Genomic DNA, 20,354 nt, shown 5'->3' with positions numbered 1-20,354 from the left:
CATTTTCATTGTTGGACAAAATGTCTTTCTCTCTCTCTCTCTCTCTCTCTCTCTCTCTCTCTCTCTCTCTCTCTCTCTCTCTCTCTCTCTCTCTCTCTCTCTCTCTCTCTCTCGGTGTAAAAGCAAACGTAAATGGAAAACGTATGTAAACTAATGAGTGCTATCATTGCTGTTTTACTTTGATTATGTTACAGTTAATAAACAATACAAATGTACAATATATTCATGGTGCATTTTCTTTTGAGGGTTGAGGTGGGGTTGATTATAATAAAAAAAACTCACTGCATCACTGCGATTATGTAATTCTTATTAGTACTTCCTCCATGCAGAAGGGCATGATTCGTAATTCCACGTGATGTAATTCAAAACACATTGTTTCCGAATGTGAAATAAATAAATCAGACGAATCCATTCGAATTCAAAGGTTTGGTGAAGGCTTTATCTGAATCATAAATGCTGTCTAAAATGGAAGTGAAACAATATCAGTCCAGTCAGTCCTGCACTGGGATGGAATTTAACCTGGTCAATATGCGTTGTTGGAAATGTTGCATGTCCGTTTCCGCTAGAAGCCACAAACAATTGCTGTAAATAATACACTGACATCGTGCGTTTTCTGTTGATATTTTTAAGTACAGTACTAAATTATATTTTGTTATTATCACGAGCGTCAACGTGTAGTGTGACGTTTATGAGTTCTATTGGTTCGTGCGGACCGGAAGTGGATGGAAAGCCACTCTTTTCTTTTTGCTCCGTGGCATTTTGCAACACAGGCTCCCCCTCGCTGTGGCCTTCCCTCCTAACCTCCAGCTTCAAGAACAAACGGCAAGGGACACGCACAAGATGACGTGAGTATCTGGTTTTGCACGACAGACTTGCTTTGCGGGACGCTTTATTGACAGACAAATTACTGGAAACCGTAGCGATAACCCAACGTCGCTAAGCCAACAGCACAACCTAGGCGACTTCCGGTTGGGACATTTCAGAATAATTGTTGACTGATTGTTGGTTCACTTCGGCTTTTATGAAACAGAATATAAACGCCGTTAGTCCGAAGCCACGCTCCCTCACAGGCATTACATATATTAGTGATGCACGATATGAGAGATTTCGCCCGACACCACTAATTACCTGGTTTGTATGGCCGATACTGTATGTGATGTACAGTTGATAAATCACCTAACTAAAGTCCATCCATCATCCACTTTCTGTCGTGCTTGCCCTCATGAGAGTTCGAGCCAGGTTGCACCCGGGACTGTTCACAGCTATGGATAATCAAAAGTCTACAATGAACATGCATGTTTTTGGAATGTGTGTGGAGCTCAAGGAAAAGCCATACAAGTCTTAAACGTGTTTGTCATCTCTCTTTCTCTATGTCTAAATACAGTATGGTTTTGTGAATTTTTTTCAAGATGTCGTTTTGTGGCAGCCAGTCTGTTTCACACTTCTGAGGTTCGGGGTTCCTTCCTGTATGTAATTTGCATGCCCATGCGGTGTTTGTGCGACTGTATTTCCGCCTGCTTGCTCCAACATTCCAAAAAACATGCATGTTGCGCAATTGAAGACTCTAAATTGTCCAGTGGTATGATTGTGATTGGTCATGGTGGTTTGTCTGTCTACGTGCGTGCCCTGCAATTGGCTGGCGATCAGTCCACACTGGGTGCACCCTGCTGCCTCACCATCCAAAACTTGCTGCCTCTCCACCCACAAAGTTCACATGAAAGAAACCCTGTTGATTTACCACATGTCAAAATACCATTTCCTATTTCTTTTCTCTTGATTACTTTTTTTTTTTTTTACAATCAAATAAAAAACTGTCATGTTGACGGACATTCAAGATAATTGTGTTCTCAAGCTGTACATAAGAATTACATTGGTAGACTTTGCTTGCGTCCTCCTGCTTTTCATTGTAGCCATGCGACTGATTTACTCCAGAAAGGCCAGGTCATGACCAAAGCTGTCAGGTTAGAAGAATTGCACCACTCTGCTGCGAGCTTGATTAGATGACCTTCAAGCCTAACCTTTACACAATTTTATATTAAGAGAACAGCTGAGTAGAGAACCTCTTAAAAAGTTGCACTTTCCATGTCTTTTTGACTCTCACATTAGTGAGAAATAGAAGGCACGGCTCTCATGGTGATGCAGTTCCACTGCAAACTGCAACTGCTCTGACTGTTTCAATCAAAGCTGAATATTATCTTTGTGAAGATAGAATATTTAATACAACTCTTTAATTGTATATCGTGCTATTGTATCCCCTTGTATCATCTCCTGAATTTGACAACATTAGTGTTTCTATGTGTGAGTGGTTTGCTTTTATTTTTTTAACTCCGTGTTTAACAGGAAGTAGCTTGCTTCAAATTTGTATTGTTGTTAGGCAGTCGTAGCAGGACAGTTGAGTCTGTTTGAGAGGTGTGTGTGTGTGTTTTCTTGCAATTTTGGAGCCTTGTGGTGCTGTTTGACTGGTGTTATGTAACTGGCGTCAGCCTGGTAGTGTCTGACTTAGTAGGTGACATAAATCATCCCGTTTTAAACAAATTCCAGACAAACAGAACATTATATTCATTGTGGAGATGTTTATTCTCTCCAGCTTTGCTTAATAACCCTGGTCAACAGAACATTTAAATTAGAGATGACTCTATGTCCCTGAAAGTATTTTTGACGCTGGTTTGAAAAATGTCTACTTGTTTTCCAGCACATCAAGGCTTTTGACACATTGTTTTCAAGTTTGCCCTATAAAAAGCTTGTGCAGTACACATTTGACCATGTGTTGTAATTTATTGCTGTGATGTTTTAAAAAAGTCCATCTCTTGCTGTACCTAACGCTTAATTCATGAATATTAAGGAACATTTTACTATATTCCATAATTAAATTATTCTTATTATGAAACCTGATGTGACAGAGTAAAAACAAGGGCAGATTGAGAAACAGTGCAAAAACGCATCTAGAAAAGTTTGCTCTCATCTCCTAATAAACATTTGTTGGCTAGTGTAGTTTGCCATTGATGGTTAAGCACATCGTGGTCTTCATGTGGATTTTTCTTTTCTCCTCCATAGGTGACGATCGATGGATTTACACGGGAATATTTCACCAAAGGTTTCAAGCGACTTCCGAGTGAAATCACCAGAATTAGTTTGCCACACAGTGTTCTTGAAATGTCTTTCAAGAAAAAATCTAAAATGTTACCTGTGCAAAGTGTATTCCGAATTATGTCCAAAGTGATGTCAATGAGAGTGTGAGAGAAGAAACGGAATGCAGACTTGTCCAGCTGGAGCTTGTATGAGAGCGTGATGCCCAGACGGGGGTTGCTGCTCCACGGCCGGGTCCGCTGGCTCTTCCTGGGCCTCTTCCTGTTGCTGGTACTGCTGTTTTTCGCCTACCTGCTGGAGTGCACCCCTCAAGCCGACGTCAGCCTGGTCCTTCCCGGCATCGCGGGCGAGCCCTACGGAAAGGAGTACTACCAGGCCCTGCTGCAAGAGCAGGAGGAGCGCCACCTGAACCGCGCCGCCAGCTTGAAGCGGCAGATTGTGCAGCTCAAGCAGGAGCTGCAGGAAATGAGCGAGAAGCTGAAACTCCTGCAGGAGAAGAAGGAGCTCCCCGAGGCGCAGGGCTTGGCTGAGAACAAGGAGCAAGAGCCCGGAGATCTGTTGGACTACCTGCACTCTCAGATTGACAAGGCCGAGGTCAACACAGCGGCCCGCCTGCCCAGCGAGTACGCGCTGGTGCCCTTTGAGAGCTTCACCTCATCCAAGGTTTACCAGCTGGAGATGGGTCTGACGCGGCACCCGGAGGAGAAACCCGTTCGCAAAGATCGGCGGGACGAACTGGTGGAGGTCATTGAGGCCGCGTTGGAAATAATCAACAACCCCGACGAGGAGGACGGTGTGGAGGATGACATGGCCATGCATAGGCAAGCCTACAAAGAGGGCCACTTCATAGAAGGTATCACCGGATGTTCCTTGAAACAAGCAGACTAACGACCTGTACAATGCGCTTACTTACTTTGCTGAGCGATATTATTGTTTTACCAAAAGAAAGCAAACAACAACACTACTGAAGGCATCACGTTACGATCTAAGGCAGTGGTGTCAAACATACGGCCCGCGGGCCGGAACCGGCCCCCGAGGGGGGTCGATCAGGCCCGCGGGATAATTTAAAAATGAAAAAAAAGCATAAAAGACACACAACGAATATTTTTATTAAGATGCAATTCATGTATTAACCGCTAGTCATTGTTTTCTCTTTCGTTTGTAAAGTGTAGGTGGGGGTTACATTTAGATTTCATATGGACATGTGTAAATGGTTTTAAAAAATCCTTTCTTTATAAATCTTGTTTAATCTTAAAATGCATGACTATATTTTTAAATACTAATTGTTCAAGTTTTGTGCCTTTGTACAATCAGTGGGATCAGTTGCACTGCATATATGTGAATGATAAAATTAAATGGCACATTTGTCGAAGGAAATCTAAGGTGTTTTATGAAATGTTAGGTAAATGAAATGTGGGTACATTTCAACATTTTCCTCATGTACTTGTGCTTCGCTATATCAAAACAAAGGAGAGACATATTTTGGTTATTTATAGCAGAGTATGGTATAATTTTAATGGTCTGGCCCACTTGACATCGACCGAGGCCGTATGCGGCCCACAATATGAAATGAGTTTGACACCCCTGATCTAAGGTGTCTTCTGATGACATGGGCAGTGTAGTGATGACTCGGGCTTCAACTAACAATTCCTTTCATAATCGGCTCATGAATTAATCCAGAAAACAAGTTTTAATTTTCATCCCTGTATTCCAAAAACAGGATATTATTTCAAATTGACAGCGCAGAAAATGCATACATTAATTCATTTTGATTCAGTTACTGGTTTGGTCTATAACATGTCAGAGAATCGGCAAAAATTGATCATTGTTTTGCAGAGCAAAACCAGATGTTTGCAAAGATCAGCAATCTGCTTTCATTGAGGACAACAGAAATCAGAGAATATTTCCGGTTGAAAGGCTGTTCTTTGCAGAGGACAAAGAACATGCGCCTATGAGTATTATATTTATCTGCATGTGTGCCGATATCTGTTGCTTAAAGATATATAGAGGTTCGAAAACACTGAGAGGTAAAGGAAAAAAATCGAATTCCAGCAACATATTCAAGCGGATACAGATTTTCACAAAGCTATTCAATATGGGCGCCGCCTATGATACAACACACGTTTCCCATTTTGTCTTCCCCTCGGGGTATTTTGTGCCAAGTTCAAATCTGCATTCCAATTGTCGTATTTTTATTGAGTTTCCTCAAATGCAAGCTGCACACTCTTGTTTGAGCATATGAACACACAAAATGCCTTTTCATTGCCTTGAATGTCATTCTTCACCTTTAAAAAAAAATGAACAGATAAAACTGAAATCATGTGAAAATGTTTTGGAACACTCTGTACAATATCACTTCAAGACAATGTCAAAGCATTGTCATTTACATTATCACAACATTCTAATTCATTTTAACCCGAACCAATTCTTTAGTATTTGGCTGGAATAAATCATTTATTTGTTTAGTTGAAGTAACCAATTGTGGTTCTTTCCCCCATTCCCAAGTACATATGAATCAGTATGTTGGAGCCAATAAATGCTTGTTGCGCAATCACTGTTTTCAAGCAAGCTCAAAATGAGCTTTTTGCAGGCGTGCTTGTCTGTCACATCCACACACTAACCTTCATCGGCTATCATCTTGTCCTTGGTCGGCAGGCATGTACAGAACCGAGCGGGACAAAGGGTCACTTTACGAGCTCTTCTTTGCCAAAAAAGAGTCCAGCACCTTCCGCCACGTCACCCTTTTCAGGCCTTTTGGTCCACTAATGAAAGTCAGGAGCATGACTGTTGACACAACGGAAATGATCATCAACATCATTGTGCCGCTGGCGGGCAGAGCAGAAACCTTTTTACAGTTCTTACACAACTTCAGGTGAGAACATTTGATTCTTCTGACATGTTTTCGCTTGTTCATTCGATACTCGCCCATCTGTTTTGTTTTTTTTAATTGTTGTTCTTGTAATTGGTGTTGTAGACAAATGTGTAACACTAACTGCTTTTAGGGAAGTGTGTGTACAGCAGGACAAGAGAGTTCACCTCACAGTCGTTTATTTTGGCCAAGAGGGGCTCCGAGAGGTGAAGTCATCTTTGGAAACAATGTCAAGGTTTGTCCTTTTTGCTCACAAGCTATGGTCATTCAGCGTGTCATAAAGAGGATAAAGAATATATCCTTTTGTTTGTTTTTGTGTGTGTGTCAGAGAGGAGAGTTTCTCTAATTACACTCTGATCCCGGTGGAGGAGGATTTCTCCCGAGGGCGGGGCCTGGATATTGGCGCGCGTGCCTGGACTAAAGGCGACGTTCTGATGTTTTTCTGTGACGTCGACATCCATTTCACGTTGGACTTCCTGAATACGTGTCGTCTCCACGCAGATCCACGTATGCTTATACATCTGCCATTTGAATCGAAAAGAAAAAAAAATTGTTGTCAGGTTTGCGATTAAACATGCTGCTTATTCTATTTTGTAGACAAGAAAGTCTTCTATCCAGTAGTGTTTAGTCTGTACAATCCTGCCATAGTTTATGGAAATTTAGAGCTGGCTCCACCTGTTGAACTTCAGCTGGTAAGACCTTTGATGACTGAATACAGTCTAATCCTGCCATCTTTATGTAAATAAAAGAATGTGGAGCATAAATGTCTGTTTGAAACAGGTTCACAAAAAGGATGCTGGTTTCTGGAGAGATTTTGGCTTCGGTATGACGTGTCAATATCGCTCTGATTTCCTAAGTATTGGTAAGGGCAGATTTTAATGTATTACTCGTCGGTTTCCCCACAACGTCACTCTTCATTTTCCCTCTCTCTCTTAGGGGGTTTTGATCTTGAAGTGAAAGGCTGGGGCGTTGAAGACGTCCACTTGTACAGGAAGTATCTTCGGAGTGACCTCGTGGTGGTTCGGACACCGGTGTCCACTCTCTTTCATCTATGGCACGAGAAGCAGTGCGCTGATGAGCTGACTCCAGAACAGTACCGCATGTGCATCCAGTCCAAAGCCATGAACGAGGCCTCTCACTCTTACCTGGGAATGCTCGTGTTCCGGGAGGAGATTGAGGCTCACCTCCGCAAGCAGGCCTTCAAGCCTCAGAACAAAGCAGAAGACTGAGCAGCTTCGCCGCGTGTCCAGTGTCACATCAGCGAAAAGCCTGTGAGATGCTGACATTATCAATGCACAGCTGCAGACAAATGAATGTACAAAGAACAATTTCGTGGCTAGTTGAGCTACGGCAAACTGAAAAGAGCAGATGATCACGTCACTGCTTACCCTGCTGCGTTTTGTACACATTTTCCAAAAAGCAAGCAGTTCGCCTTGCAGGTATTGACCATTTATTTGCTGTGAAATGGACCCGACAACGCCGCCCCCACCATATTTCTTACTGCTGCTGAGCTACCTTTTAACTGTAACCTTGGTCAATAGATTTCAGCAGTTGGTCATGTTGACATTTCCTAAACAAAGGTGAAATTCCACTTCTTGGGTTGCAGTTGCAAACCTAGTTATTTGTTTTTGCAAATTGGGAGAAATCAACTTTTAATATTAATTGTGGAGCCATATTGTTTAGTTAGAATTCTATTTATTAGCTGTTTGATGAAAGGGACCTTTTTTTATTTTCTGTGACAGTCAGTTACTGTCTTAATAGAGAGAAGCATGTTAATGTGATTGTTGAAGGTGCAAAGATCAAACGTGACCATGCAAAACGAATATCGGGTACGAAGGCACCCGATTTTTTAATTCTCCGAAATGTGTCGTTTTTCACCCTGCGAGGCTTATTGGCAGTATTTATTCACACTACAGGACTCTGTTGGAACGCTACATTCTTGTAAATATTTTTTTCAAAATGTCTTTTATTCATGCAAATTGATTGTTTTTGATCTCATGCCCATGTTGCGATGTTTGGACTCCTGCAGACTCTTTTACTTATGTTCCAGAGGCCATGTTAACTGTTGATTTGCCCGCTGATGTTAGATGGATGAAGTCAACACAGGAGCCCAGAAAATGTTTCAAGGCAGCAGGGCGAAGTTCTGTGTGATCGTCATAAATGTTACTGCAAATCAAACAGTTAGTTAATTTGGGTAGTATATATTGTCTTCCACTCAGCCAAACAACTGAACACAAAGAAAATGTGCAAGGAAATGATTTATTGGGCAATTTTCCCATTGGACTCAGAAAAGGCTTTATTCAAAAACTGCTGCTAATTTGTTGCTATCTGTTGCCATTTTATCATATGACGCACATTCCTTTCCTTGTCCAGCTGTATAATTTATACTACAAAATGTTATAATAAACATGTCACCTCTTTAAATCTACAATGGCATTCGCTTTTCTTAATTTAAGACAAAAACAAACCCAATTCCAATGGCGTTGGGACCTTGTGTTAAACAAAGGAAAAACAGCATTCAATCATTCGCAAATCATGTTCAACCTGTATTTAATGAAATACATGACAAAGACAAGATATTTAATGTTCAAACTGAGAAACGTTACTTGTTTTTAGCAAATAATCATTAACTTGGAATTTTATGGCTCCAACACATTCAAAAAAAAGCTGGGACACGTGGCAAAAGAAACAGAACGTGCAGGGATGCTCATTTAACACCTATTTGGAACAAGTGGGTGACATGATTGGGTCTAAAAGGAGCTTCTGTGAATTGGCATTGTCATTCACAAGCAAAGATGGGGCGAGGTTCACCTCTTTGTAAACAATTGCGTGAGAAAATATTCAATCGCAAGGAATTTAGGGATTTCGTCATCTATGGTCCATAATATCATCAAAAGATTCAGAGAATCTGGAGAAATCATTGCATGTCGGCGGCAAGGCCGAAAACCAACATTGAATGCCCGTGACCTTCGATCCCTCATGCGGTGCTAAGGAGTTACAATGTGTTAAGGAGTTACAACAGTCTGGCTTCATAGTAAAAGTGCGCGGATACTTGACTTGCCTGACTGCAGTCCAGACCTGAAAACGTGTGGGGCATCATGAAGCGTAAAATACGATAACGGAGACCCCGGACTGTTGAACAGCTGAAGCTATGCATCAAGCAAAAGAATGAGAGAGTTCCACCCCGAATGCTTCAACAATTAGTGTCCTCAGTTTCCAAACATTTCATGAATGTTACTAAAAGTAAAGGTGATGTAATACAGTGGTAACCATGACTCTATCCCAGCTTTTTTGGAACTTGTTGCAGCTAAGTTACTCATCATTTGGTAAAAACAATATCAGTTTGAACATTAAATATCTTGTCTTTGTAGTGTTTTCAATTAAATATAGGCCAAACATGATTTGCAAATTGTTGTATTCTGTTTTTGTTTATGTTTAAGAACAACATCTCAACTTCATTAGAATTGGGTCTGCACCACAATATGGTTGTATTACACATTTGCCTACAGAAAATCATGTAGATAGACAGTAAAAGAAATGGCAAACAATCCAGGCACGAAATAATCCAAATGAAAAAGTCTTTCGTGATGGGGTTTATTGTGCTAATGTACCATGTTCTGGCTGCACCCCCATGCTTTTGTAGATCTCCTTGAGGATAAGCAGAGCTGTGTCTTCAGACTCCCTATAAAACACAAATTCAATATTCATTATTCCTTGTAAGCAGAAAGTGTGCGCAAATGTTCGAAATATTAAGCAACACCACATTTTTTTTCAAAATTTCAAACACCCTCTTGAAATAATCTTGTCCAAGGGCATGCAGTAGCGGTCTCATACAAATTAGTCACTGCTCACCCAACCTCCCTCTACTCTGGGATGTGCGAATGAAAGTGCCATGGGCACCATGAGACCAAAAGAACTGACTTTTTTGTTGTCCAGTCAAAGAAATACATTTTCATCCAGCAAAATAAGCAGGCGTATTATTTAATTGTATTAACTGACAGTAATGGTGTGCAAATGTTTCTTTTGTCTCTATGTGCCATGCGACTGGAGATTAGTTCAGGGTGTAGTTCGCCTTTCATCCAAAATCATCTGGGATTGGCGCCAGGGAAAAGCGGTGCTGAAAATGGATGGAAGGATGGATGAATGGACAGCTATGTGTCTGTCACAGTATATATTGTATGAGTGTGTTTTTAAAGTTATTTAGTGTTAGTAATGCCCCTACATCATGTTCCCCCATTGGATGGTGATGTACATTTCACGGTGCGTCTGATTGGTCAAAGTCAGGTCAGAGCACACAATTCCATATGAAACTGATTGTATGTTTTTACAATATGCATATTACACGGGCCATTATTGCGATGAACATAGTTTTCAATATATTGTGCAGGCCTTGTGTGAAGCAAACCCAGGTGCCCATTAAGAAGAAGGCAGCATGGATTGTATTTTCACCCGTGATCATGGCACTACCATCTTTGCATGTGGTATATGCAACAGACGCACTGCCAAACCCTAAAAAATAAAAATAAAAATGTGTGTACCAGTAGCACAGATGACTCTGTAGGGCGAACAAATACTCATTGAAACTCTCAATGGGCTTCTCCTGAAGGACAAAGTCGATCCGATTCCCTCCATTCAGCATCCCGATCCTGACCTCAGGCTCTTCTTCTTTCTGTGGTTCAGGGATCTCTGGGTTTTTTTGTTCTGAAACTAAAACAGAGCATTAACATTACAAAATGAATCAAACGTATCCAGTCGGCACATGTGAGAGAGAGAGAGAGAGAGAAGCTCACGATCTTGTGCTCTTTTCTCCTGTTCTTCAATCTGATCGGCCACCATAGCCAATTCTGCCTGAAGTTGCGCAGAGGAGGTGTGGGCGCGAGCAAAATCATTGAGTGTCTGCCACGCGCTCCTCAACGAACTGATAAAACCATGCTTTAGGTCCGAGCCCATTCTGGAGAGACTCTCCTTCAGCTCTAAAACACCAAACATACATTCCTAAAGGGTTAGTGGGCCCACAACAACAGAATTTCGGTCTTAAATATTTCCAACACATTTGACTTGATTGAAACGGCCACGCAAGCAAGTCTTTTTCCTTACCGAGATGCAGCCTTTTCCTTCCTTTGTGATGCGGTATCAAAACAGGCTTCAATTCCAAGTCTGGTATTATCATGGGCTCAATCCTGTAAGCCACTGGGTCCAACTGAAAGAGGTGAGAGACAATAATGAGTCAGACAGGAGGACCGATGCCATGTCTGCATGTACATGCCTGCTTTCGACAAAATTCTGTCCACATCAACATTCCTTTGCAGGCTGTTGTGTGTGCTCAAAAGTGACCGGAGGCACGATGACCAATAACTGTACGATCATTTTAGCCATGAAAAAAGACGTGACCTGAACAAAGTCGTTTCTGAAACTGAGCAAATGCTGAAATGCGTTGGGCGAGCGCCTCGCTTTGATTTCAACAACCTTTAAACATGCCGTGCAGCGAGGGGATTTTGCTCATCGTCTGACGTGGCAAAAGCGAACCAAATGCAAATGACAGATGAAACGTTGCCTCTGTGTAAGCTAGCTCATCACTGTTGGCTGTCTTCAGTGTCAACTGTGTGCATCAACAGGCTACAAAAGTCACTAAGGGCAGACATCACATTTGGAAAAAAAACAATCGATTAATGAATTAAATTGATTAATCCCCAAGCCCGTCTTCTGAATCCTTCAGGGCCTGCTACACAATGAGGAGGAATGCCTACCGGATGGTAAATGTTGAAGAATCCTTTACAAGTTGGCAGCTGATAGTCATCTTCAATCTTCTCCAAGCCTCTGACAGTCAAGAACATGCCAATTGGAGAACCCAAGGCAAAGAAATTCACTGGACTGAAGTCTAGGTTGTGGTAGACCACCGACACCTAAGAAGCAAAGCATGATGTAGGTACACTCACATTTTCAACAACCAATCAAAAAGTGCTTTAACGACATGACCGCACGTACCTGTCCAGTACCAACTTCAAAGTAGTTATAGTCGACGTGGATGGAGGAGACGCCTGCCGGCAGATTCTTGTCAGGACCAGTCTCAGCAGCTTGTGCGGGCTCTGCCACTTGACTGACCACCTGCACCTCAGCTTTCTTCTCCTGAGCAGCCGCCAAAGTACACAAGAGCTGGTCATACAATTGTTTCAAGGGGCCCATTTTTCGGAAAACCAATTTGACAAACTTGCCTGTTTCGTGACTCTTTCTTTGACAAATTTGGCGATTTTCTTCCTGGGCCCAAGGGGAATTCCCATCTCTTTCAAGTCCTCAATTGTACACATGAGCTAAAAGAAATAAACAGCAAAGACACAAATCATCAAAGTCAAATTCACACTTATTATTCGTGACAAAAAAATCCCGCCCTTTGCTATGATGCTTGTCCTCATTAGGTGAGCTGGAGCCAATCCCAGCAGACTTTGGCAAGAGTCAGCATAGCGCTTGACCAGGGATCATGAAGTTGGTGCCCGCTGCCACCAGGTAGCCCACAAGGGTGTAGCCCGCCCGCAGGCCTGTTCTAAAAATGCCAACACTGGCTGAGACTTTTAATAGAAACAAAGTGCTGCATATGACATTAGATGAGAAATCAAAAACATCATCACATAAATGAATATATATAACAACATAAATGTAATTTGAACAAAATAGTTATTTCAGAAGTGCGTATCAAATTTATAGCACTTCACAATAATCAGTACCCAAGAAGTAGCTCTCGGTTTCAAAAGGCTGCTGACCCCTGATCTAAACAAACAACTTTTCACACTGAGAGCTAAGGACAATTTAGTCTTCAATATGCATGTTTTTGAAATGGGAGAGGAAGCAGGAGTACGCAGAAAAAGTCTTTGCAAACACAGGGAGAACATGCAAACTCTACACTGGTCCGCAGCTGAGCTTCAAAACCCAAACCGCAGCACTGAGGTAGATGTGCTAATCAATCGTCTCGCAATGCTGCATCATGAAAGCAACAACAACATCAATTAGAATGAAATACTATTGTAGTACATGGATCCAATGTGATTTGCTTTTGCATTCCAATACCCACAGAGATAAAAGCTGAATTAGAGCAGCTGCTGCACATTCTAATGGGAAGGCTACAATTAGCCCGATCGACCTTTTGCCTAAGATGCCACAGAAATACCTTTTGGGGCACTGCTGTAAACACAAAAATAAAAAAGGCCTATTCTATTTGAAGCGGGATCATGTCAATAAACCGCGGTTTGCTCAGGACCTTCTCATTAGGCATTTAATTTTCACTTACAAAAGATTCAATGTCAATCTTTTCCTCGTCAAAGGTGCTCTTGTACTCGGACAGTCCAAGATGTTCCAGCACAGCGGAAAGGTCCTCTGGTTCCTCCTCTTTGGGCACCTCCTCAGCAGCTGGAGGGATGACGGCCGGTGCAACCGGAGCTGCCACCTGGATTTTAGAGGCAAACTTTTGAAGTGCTTTGAAGCATATTTGGCTATGATTATTTATGGCTTGCCAACCTCGATGGATACAGAATTAAAATGGCACTCACCTGTTGCACTCCTCCATTGATGGCTGGCACCACAGGAGGGGTCATGTCAGTCTTTTGATTTGACAGCAGGTCAAAGAGTATAAGGGACCCTGCAAGGACAGTATCAATCATAATGACACAAAGCACGAGGAAACAAGAAAAGAAAGAAATTAGCCGGTGTCTAAAACCTCTGCTCAAAGGATCATTCTGTTAACTCTACGAACACAGACCAGCCACAACATTATGACCACTTGAAAATATAATGAGCTGTAATACTGAACTTTTTGAGAAATGAATACCTCTTCGAACTTGTCATCATTATTGTCGTTTTAGGCCAGATAACTGATACAGCCCTTGTAATGGATATCAGAATATTGTGCAAGGGGACATAAAGTTGAGGCTGGATCGTGTCCATCCATCCATTTTCTATAACACATGTCCTCATTAGGGTTGCGGGTAATGTGGCGCCAATCCCTGCTGACTTTGGGCAAGCCAGACAATCGCAGAGGACATACTGTTCACACCGATGAACTCACATTCAAATGTTCGATAATTTTAGAGTCTTAAATGGAACAGGCATGTTTTTGGAATGCACACATGCACATGGGGAAACATGCCACCCCCACACAGAAATGCCTCAGAATTGCATTCTACATATTCTCCAAAAAGGTTGAGCACATTAGTTTTCGTTTTTTGTTTTTTTCCAAAAGTAGTGCATTACCCAAGCTGTGCCCAGCAACGGATATTGCTCCTTTGTAATCAGGGTTTCTCTTCATGAACAGGGCATGAAGTCGGTTGATCTCTGAGGAAACTGTGTCCATGATGGTTTGGCAGTATGTAGGACTGTTGTAGAATAGAACATCTAACAAGGTCTCATTTGTAAAGTGACGTAATCGTCCCGTGCTGGGCAAAGTGATTTTCTTTATTCTCCTGCAAAGAGAAATGAAAAGGTTGTAGAGTAAAATTACAAACCTGCACTTTAACTTTTCCAAGCTTAGATGTATTGTATAGCACAGCATCTCAAGGATGTAAGGTCTCCTCACCTGTCCACCCCTGTGGCATCGCCATGGAGGGCCGTGTGCCAATGGACAGGCAAGAACTCCACCCGACTGATGGCGTGATCGTCCAAGGGTTTCTTAAAGTGACTGTGCAGCAGTTTCAGAGACACGCTGCGGTAGTCGTCCACTGAGAGCACAGTGATTTGTATTTATCATACAGTATCAAGAACAAGAAAAGTCAGCCTTTTATAATTTGTCGGTGAATACAAGAACAATTTTCCCAATTTTGAGGCGTGTGAAAAAAAAATTATTTGGCTAGAGGTGTCAAAATTAATCGATTAATCAACAATCGATTGAGCGTTTAGCGCAAATAATTTACTGAAAATAGTCAAAATACTCTCATTTCAGCCTATGAACAGTCAATATGATCTGGTTTCTGGAGTCCTACATGTAAGCACACTGGTTATCCTTTGTGCTAAATCTGAAGTAGTCTCGAAAGTGTACATGAAACTCGTAGCCCTTCACGTTAATCAGTACCCAAGAAGTAATTGTGTGAAAAACAGTGAGTACAACCTTGCTCCCTCTTGTGTGATATTGTTATTTATCTGATTTTGTTAAATCATTAAACAATACCAAATAAACAACAATCATCCGTTACCAAACAGTAATCAGAAAAAAATAATGCAGGACATTTTAATGCAAATTACATTTAGATACAATTATTTGTTTCATCAATGGAACAATTGAATGGAATTTAATCAACTCTTAAAATATATGATGTGTCACTGTCAGTACGTACTAAATTAACATTTGCATGCACTCATTTTTACAACATGAATGAATTTGTTGCATGACACGTTTTGGTGCACACGTTGATAAATTGCCTGCATTTGTGAAGGTATTGTAGAATGTCGTATCGGCATGGACCAAAAATATTCTGAAAGGAAACTCAATGTCTTCTAACTAAACTGTTACAGTGTGCCGTACTCCCTGTTCGAGCACTGTTTGCACAAATAAGCCCTTAAATAATATCTGTAGATGCACTACGGTTTTTATTGCAACAGCAATTTTGGGGGGATGTGATGTAAACCACCAAGAGGCTGCACAAATACTGGCATCAACTTACCACACTCAACAATGCTTCGAAACCTCAGGTCACATACGGGACCAATTCCATGAACCATGAACACAAGATGGTCCACTTTGGGGAGCTCACCTGGAAAAGGTAGAGAGAATGGATTTGCTCTGTCACGGCATTTATCAATCATTTGGTCATGGTGCATTAAAAGGTATTTCACAGTACTATTGTCTGTTTATATTGAGAGAGCTGGTCCTTTACCTAGCATGCGTTAAAAAGCAGTTTTAAATAATAGTCTTTCTTCCTGTGCTAAGATTAAGGAACTACAATTCCCTTCCATGTAAAAAAAGCTGAACTTTACAATTTAGTTTTATATTCATCGCCACACGTACACTGATATCTTCATGAATGCACATTTTTTATGCGTCTTGGATTTTGGTTCTACCCCATGAGCTTTTTCATTCACCTAACAGGCATGTTTTTGAAACGTGGGAAGACGCGTAGCTACTCAGAAAAAAAAAAAAAACATGCAGGCATGAGAGAGCATGTGAACTCTACACAGGAAGGCTTGAGCTGAGATTTGAGCCCAGAATCTCTCGACCGTGAGCCATATCTGTTTACGTGTGGACAAAGGCTAAGTCAGCTGTGTAGAGGATTTTGTCTACCGTCGGGGACTTGATCATGGTCATCATCAACCCCTCTCTTCACCACTCTGGGCCTGGTCTGTGCATCCTGATTGGTTCCCCACTCATCAGGCATAGAGGTGGGCTGGAACTGCACTATCACCTACAGAAACGTAGACAACAAAGTTTTGGCACTCGTCAAATCACGGCTATCACTTCAACCTATTCTCATAGTTCACACAACTTTTCCAAGGTCCGGCACGTTTCAGCTTCTATCTTTATTGTAAATATGTATACAAATATATACAAAAGAAAGTTCGTGCACTATAACACACTAAGGTGTGACTGTGCTATAAAGCAAAAAAATAATAATAATAATAAATCCTGTGTTTAAAGCACTTTTCTAATTTTGAAAAAAACGTTTAAGTGCCGATGAGACTTTTAGTAGGTTTACCTTTGGATTATGCATGACAATGGTTTCTCCAGAAGGGAACTCCAGTCTACGGTGCCATTGGTTGGTAGATACAGCTTTCTTATATTCTGCCTGAGGAAATAAAAATCTGAATGAAATTTACATCATTCAGTGATGAACATAAATGAGCACACTCAGCACCTGGGGGGACCATGCACCCCACCCCAAACTTGAGGCACAGATCTCCAAAAACTAACAAACTTTTTTTTTTTTTTAAATCATTGTATCTATTTTGGGTAAAGACATAGTGCTGTGGCGTTCTTTACCACTCAGATATTAGAAATATGAAGAAGCAATGGTGTTTGATTGTTGGGAATATAATCTACATCAACCTGTGACGGTCAAGAAGTAGTTTGAAGTGTGTGTATGTATTGGCAATGCACGTCCCTCCGATGACCCCTTAAACTGCAGCTGATGTCGCTGGTCCTATTTGCTGTCGGACGGAACAATTTATCCCTGTCATAGAAATATGAAAATTCAAGATATTAATATCTCAAAGTCAATAATACAGGTTTCCCCTGCATGCACACTTCGTTTTTATGCTTGTACTTGAATGCAATGCTAAAGCCAGCCAATCGCAGACCTCATTTCATGTTGGGCATGGCACAACAACTGGAGACAGCCAATGACAAACATTTAAGGGAAGGAGTCATGACTGAGATGTTCACAGGTCATTTATATACAAGGCGAAAGTTAAAGGATTGCAGAACACATTCGACAGACGTAAAGACAAAAAAAGAAAAAAATAATCCTTCGGTTTTTGGAGGTGTTTTGGAGAAAAGAGAAACCTGAGTGAGGTGTTGTGCAGATTGTTCCGATTTAGCAAAAACTGCAACGAAGCAAGCGAGTATAACAATGTTATGATCCACCCCATGAAACAAACATATCACAACATTTTTACAGTATTGAAAAACGTTATAAATTGTGAGAGGTATTTTCCAAAGCCAGAAATAATTATTAAGCGAATGTTTCTATCAAAGAATGCGTAGAACAATGCACTCTTGCACTCGAGACACGCGCACATGCATGCACGCAGTTGTTGTAGGGTATTAGTAATTGGGTTCGCTGAAAGAATGAAGTCTGGCGACAGGGTCTGTACCCTCAGGTTATATCCATATGTAAAAAACACAACAATTTTCAGAATTTTGATCTTAATGAATTCCATTCATTCATTCATTCATTTTCCGAACCGCTTTATCCTCACTAGGATCGCGGGGGATGCTGGAGCCTATGCCAGCTGTCTCCGGGCAGTAGGCGGGGGACACCCCGAATTGGTCGCCAGCCAATCGCAGGGCACACACAGACGAACAACCATGCACGCCCACACTCACACCTAGGGACAATTTAGAGTGACCAATCAGCCTGCCATGCATGTTTTTGGAATGTGGGAGGAAACCGGAGTACCCGGAGAAAACCTACGCAGGTCCGGGGAGAACATGCAAACTCCACACAGGGAGGCCGGAGCTGGAATTGAACCCGGTACCTCTGCACTGTGAAGTCGACGTGCTAACCACTGGACTACCGGGCCACCTTAATGAATTCCAGTGAATCGTATATTTGTTTCATCTCAAATGTAGCTTTTCTCTACTTTATTGGTGTTTACTCTGAACGTGTGTTGCAATCAATCAGACACATTTCAGTGAAGATTTTTTTTTGTATGTGAATATTGATTCTGAAAGGAAACTAGTGGGTACTCATTTATTTTAAGGTTGACCACTCCAAATGTGACTTACACAGTAATGATTTTTAGTTAACTCCAGTCAAATGAAGTTGGATAACAAACCTCTAGTTTGTCGCTGAATTCCTCAGAGTAAGGGATGAAGCGACTATCCGTATCTCCTTTGTAAAACCAGGTGCAGCGGCGAACCTCAGAATCCTCCTCTTCCCAGTAGACCGCTGATCGCATGCGGTCATAGAGATGCACATCAAACCGGCCACCGTCTGTACGCACGATCACATTTTCTGGGTCTGGCTGAACTAGAGAAATAAAACGGCGCACATTTTAAATCTCTGAATTCCTACTTGATTCACTAGATTACAATGAGTGACAATAAGGGATGTTAAGTAAAAATGATCGTGCAGGAAGTACCAGAGTTAAAAGTCTCCTCAAGCTGGAGGGAGTCAATGATGCTGAAAGGAAGCCACACATTTTTGGATTCCACTAGCTTGCAGTAGAACCAGTGTGGCTGAATAGGCTCATAAACATTGTAGTTGTACTGCATCATGGGGCCAGCAGGCACGACTGCACCAGCAGGGTTGGCTGGAGGAAGTGGTGGTGGTGCCTGCACGTGAGCGGGAGGAGGCTGAGTGGAGCAGAGTAGGAAATGTTTTTTTTATATGCATAATAGGGCATTTAGGCTCACAAATTTATTCCAGCACAGTCACTGATGAAGTTTACCTTTGTGAATGTGGGTCCGGACAGTGGGAATGGTTGAGACCCTGAGGTGACAGAGTAGGGATTGTGCTGTGATGTGTGGCTTTGCGGCAGAACCTCTGGAGCTGGAATATAAGGACTGGCTTTGCTGCTGGTAGCGGTGTGTCTATAGGGATTATGACTCTGTGGTTGCATCTGTGGAGGTGGCGTGGTCATTGTATTAGGGGGAGGAGTGTGGCGCCCCATTGGGCTGTGATACACTGTACTGCTGAAAACAGGAGAAGTAGTGTTCAACTGTGAGCTGGGAGGCATCAGAGGAGCCATGTTAACACTGCTTGGAACAGACTGTGTGACAGCACACAAGGCTGCTTCTGCTGATGATGATGATGGGGGTGGGCATGATGGTTGGCCAATCGAAGCAAACGGGTCACTGCTGGTTACTGGGTTAGAAAAGTAGCTAAAGGTAGAAGGAGCTTGTACATTTCCAGAAGTCTGACCCAGAAAGCTGTCTTCCTCGCCAACTTCAGTAGAATCATCTGATGGATATCATAGTGCACATTTAAAGCATGAACTGGTGAACAGTTACGCTTTGCATAAAACATGACAGTTTAAAATAAAATGTAAGGCAGTATTACTAATTCACAGACCAATTTACAGACCAATTATGTTCTGTTAACAAACAAAACAATTTAAGAACTTAAAGAAATTTGTGCAATTTGGTACTCGTCACAGAATCTCATCTTAACATACAGTCAACATGAGAAGTCACAATGATTAACGTTAACAGAACTGTACATGTCAATGAGATTAGAATAAATTCTGGCCACATCACATGGTTGCAAATTGGGGCTAACCTGTCAGACAAATAAAATTTGACAATATTCTTTTCCTTCCAGTTTCTCAGACGTGTGGAGTAAAAAAAACAGTTGACGTCCCAACAGGAAGTCTGCTAACTAGTTAGCTTGCATGCTAATGTTTCGGCAATCGGTATTTCTTCTTACCTCCCGACAGCACGGCCGGACCAGAGGCCTGACTCACTGGCATGAAGGGCAAATTGAAGTTAAACTCAGGAGCCCCACTAAATAACAAATTTGCACCAGGGTTAGGAACATTATTGTTTTTTCTATCTGCCATTTTTCTCTAAATTACACGTAGCCACTACCGGAGTAGGCAGGCAGTTTGGGCATGATGCGTTCAAATCTCCTGGGAAGAAAGAGAATCAACGTTTACCAAATAAGAATAAGAATAATACAAATGTTGATATTGATACCCTATAGTCCCATTTTCTGTAGAATGTAAAAATAAGAATGCATTAGTCTAATATTGTGGGTCGATG

General features: G+C 41.7%; 2 protein-coding genes across 2 annotated transcripts; one reads left to right on the top strand and one right to left on the bottom strand.

Annotated features, from left to right (window-relative positions):
- Positions 1–707: 707 nt before the first annotated feature.
- Positions 708–8,110, top strand: csgalnact2 (chondroitin sulfate N-acetylgalactosaminyltransferase 2). The gene is made up of 8 exons (XM_086121990.1): positions 708–845; positions 3,055–3,940; positions 5,743–5,959; positions 6,090–6,191; positions 6,285–6,463; positions 6,554–6,648; positions 6,737–6,818; positions 6,893–8,110. Exons 2-8 carry the CDS (start codon positions 3,289–3,291, stop codon positions 7,183–7,185), a joined length of 1,620 nt encoding a protein of 539 aa, XP_085978116.1. The 5' UTR covers positions 708–845; positions 3,055–3,288; the 3' UTR covers positions 7,186–8,110.
- Positions 8,111–8,196: 86 nt separating this feature from the next.
- sec23ip (SEC23 interacting protein) lies at positions 8,197–20,276 on the bottom strand. The gene is made up of 18 exons (XM_086121989.1): positions 20,020–20,276; positions 19,043–19,554; positions 18,734–18,947; positions 18,428–18,621; positions 16,627–16,716; positions 16,215–16,335; positions 15,598–15,687; positions 14,517–14,658; positions 14,195–14,403; positions 13,495–13,583; positions 13,236–13,391; positions 12,169–12,264; positions 11,942–12,082; positions 11,704–11,859; positions 11,054–11,156; positions 10,747–10,929; positions 10,495–10,663; positions 8,197–9,638 (listed from the first exon to the last, which is right to left on the bottom strand). Exons 1-18 carry the CDS (start codon positions 20,150–20,152, stop codon positions 9,551–9,553), a joined length of 2,886 nt encoding a protein of 961 aa, XP_085978115.1. The 5' UTR covers positions 20,153–20,276; the 3' UTR covers positions 8,197–9,550.
- Between the last annotated feature and the right edge of the window lie 78 nt (positions 20,277–20,354).

The sequence above is a fragment of the Hippocampus guttulatus genome, chromosome 10, assembly GCF_054856545.1.
Source record: "Hippocampus guttulatus isolate MCC_2025c chromosome 10, RoL_Hgut_1.0, whole genome shotgun sequence".
NCBI classification, from domain to species: Eukaryota; Metazoa; Chordata; class Actinopteri; order Syngnathiformes; family Syngnathidae; genus Hippocampus; species Hippocampus guttulatus.
This window is presented reverse-complemented; position numbering and strand designations above follow the sequence as displayed.

Excerpts from the sequence above, each read along its gene's own strand:
- csgalnact2 (XM_086121990.1), top strand. The coding sequence starts at position 3,289 with ATGCCCAGACGGGGGTTGCTGCTCCACGGCCGGGTCCGCTGGCTCTTC. Across the intron at positions 3,941-5,742 it reads AGAGGGCCACTTCATAGAAG|GCATGTACAGAACCGAGCGG; the intron begins GTATCACCGGAT and ends CTTGGTCGGCAG. Across the intron at positions 6,464-6,553 it reads TCGTCTCCACGCAGATCCAC|ACAAGAAAGTCTTCTATCCA; the intron begins GTATGCTTATAC and ends TCTATTTTGTAG.
- sec23ip (XM_086121989.1), bottom strand. The coding sequence starts at position 20,152 with ATGGCAGATAGAAAAAACAATAATGTTCCTAACCCTGGTGCAAATTTG. Across the intron at positions 14,659-15,597 it reads TCGAAGCATTGTTGAGTGTG|TGGACGACTACCGCAGCGTG; the intron begins GTAAGTTGATGC and ends CTGTGCTCTCAG. Across the intron at positions 12,083-12,168 it reads AAGAAAGAGTCACGAAACAG|GAGAAGAAAGCTGAGGTGCA; the intron begins GCAAGTTTGTCA and ends GCGGCTGCTCAG.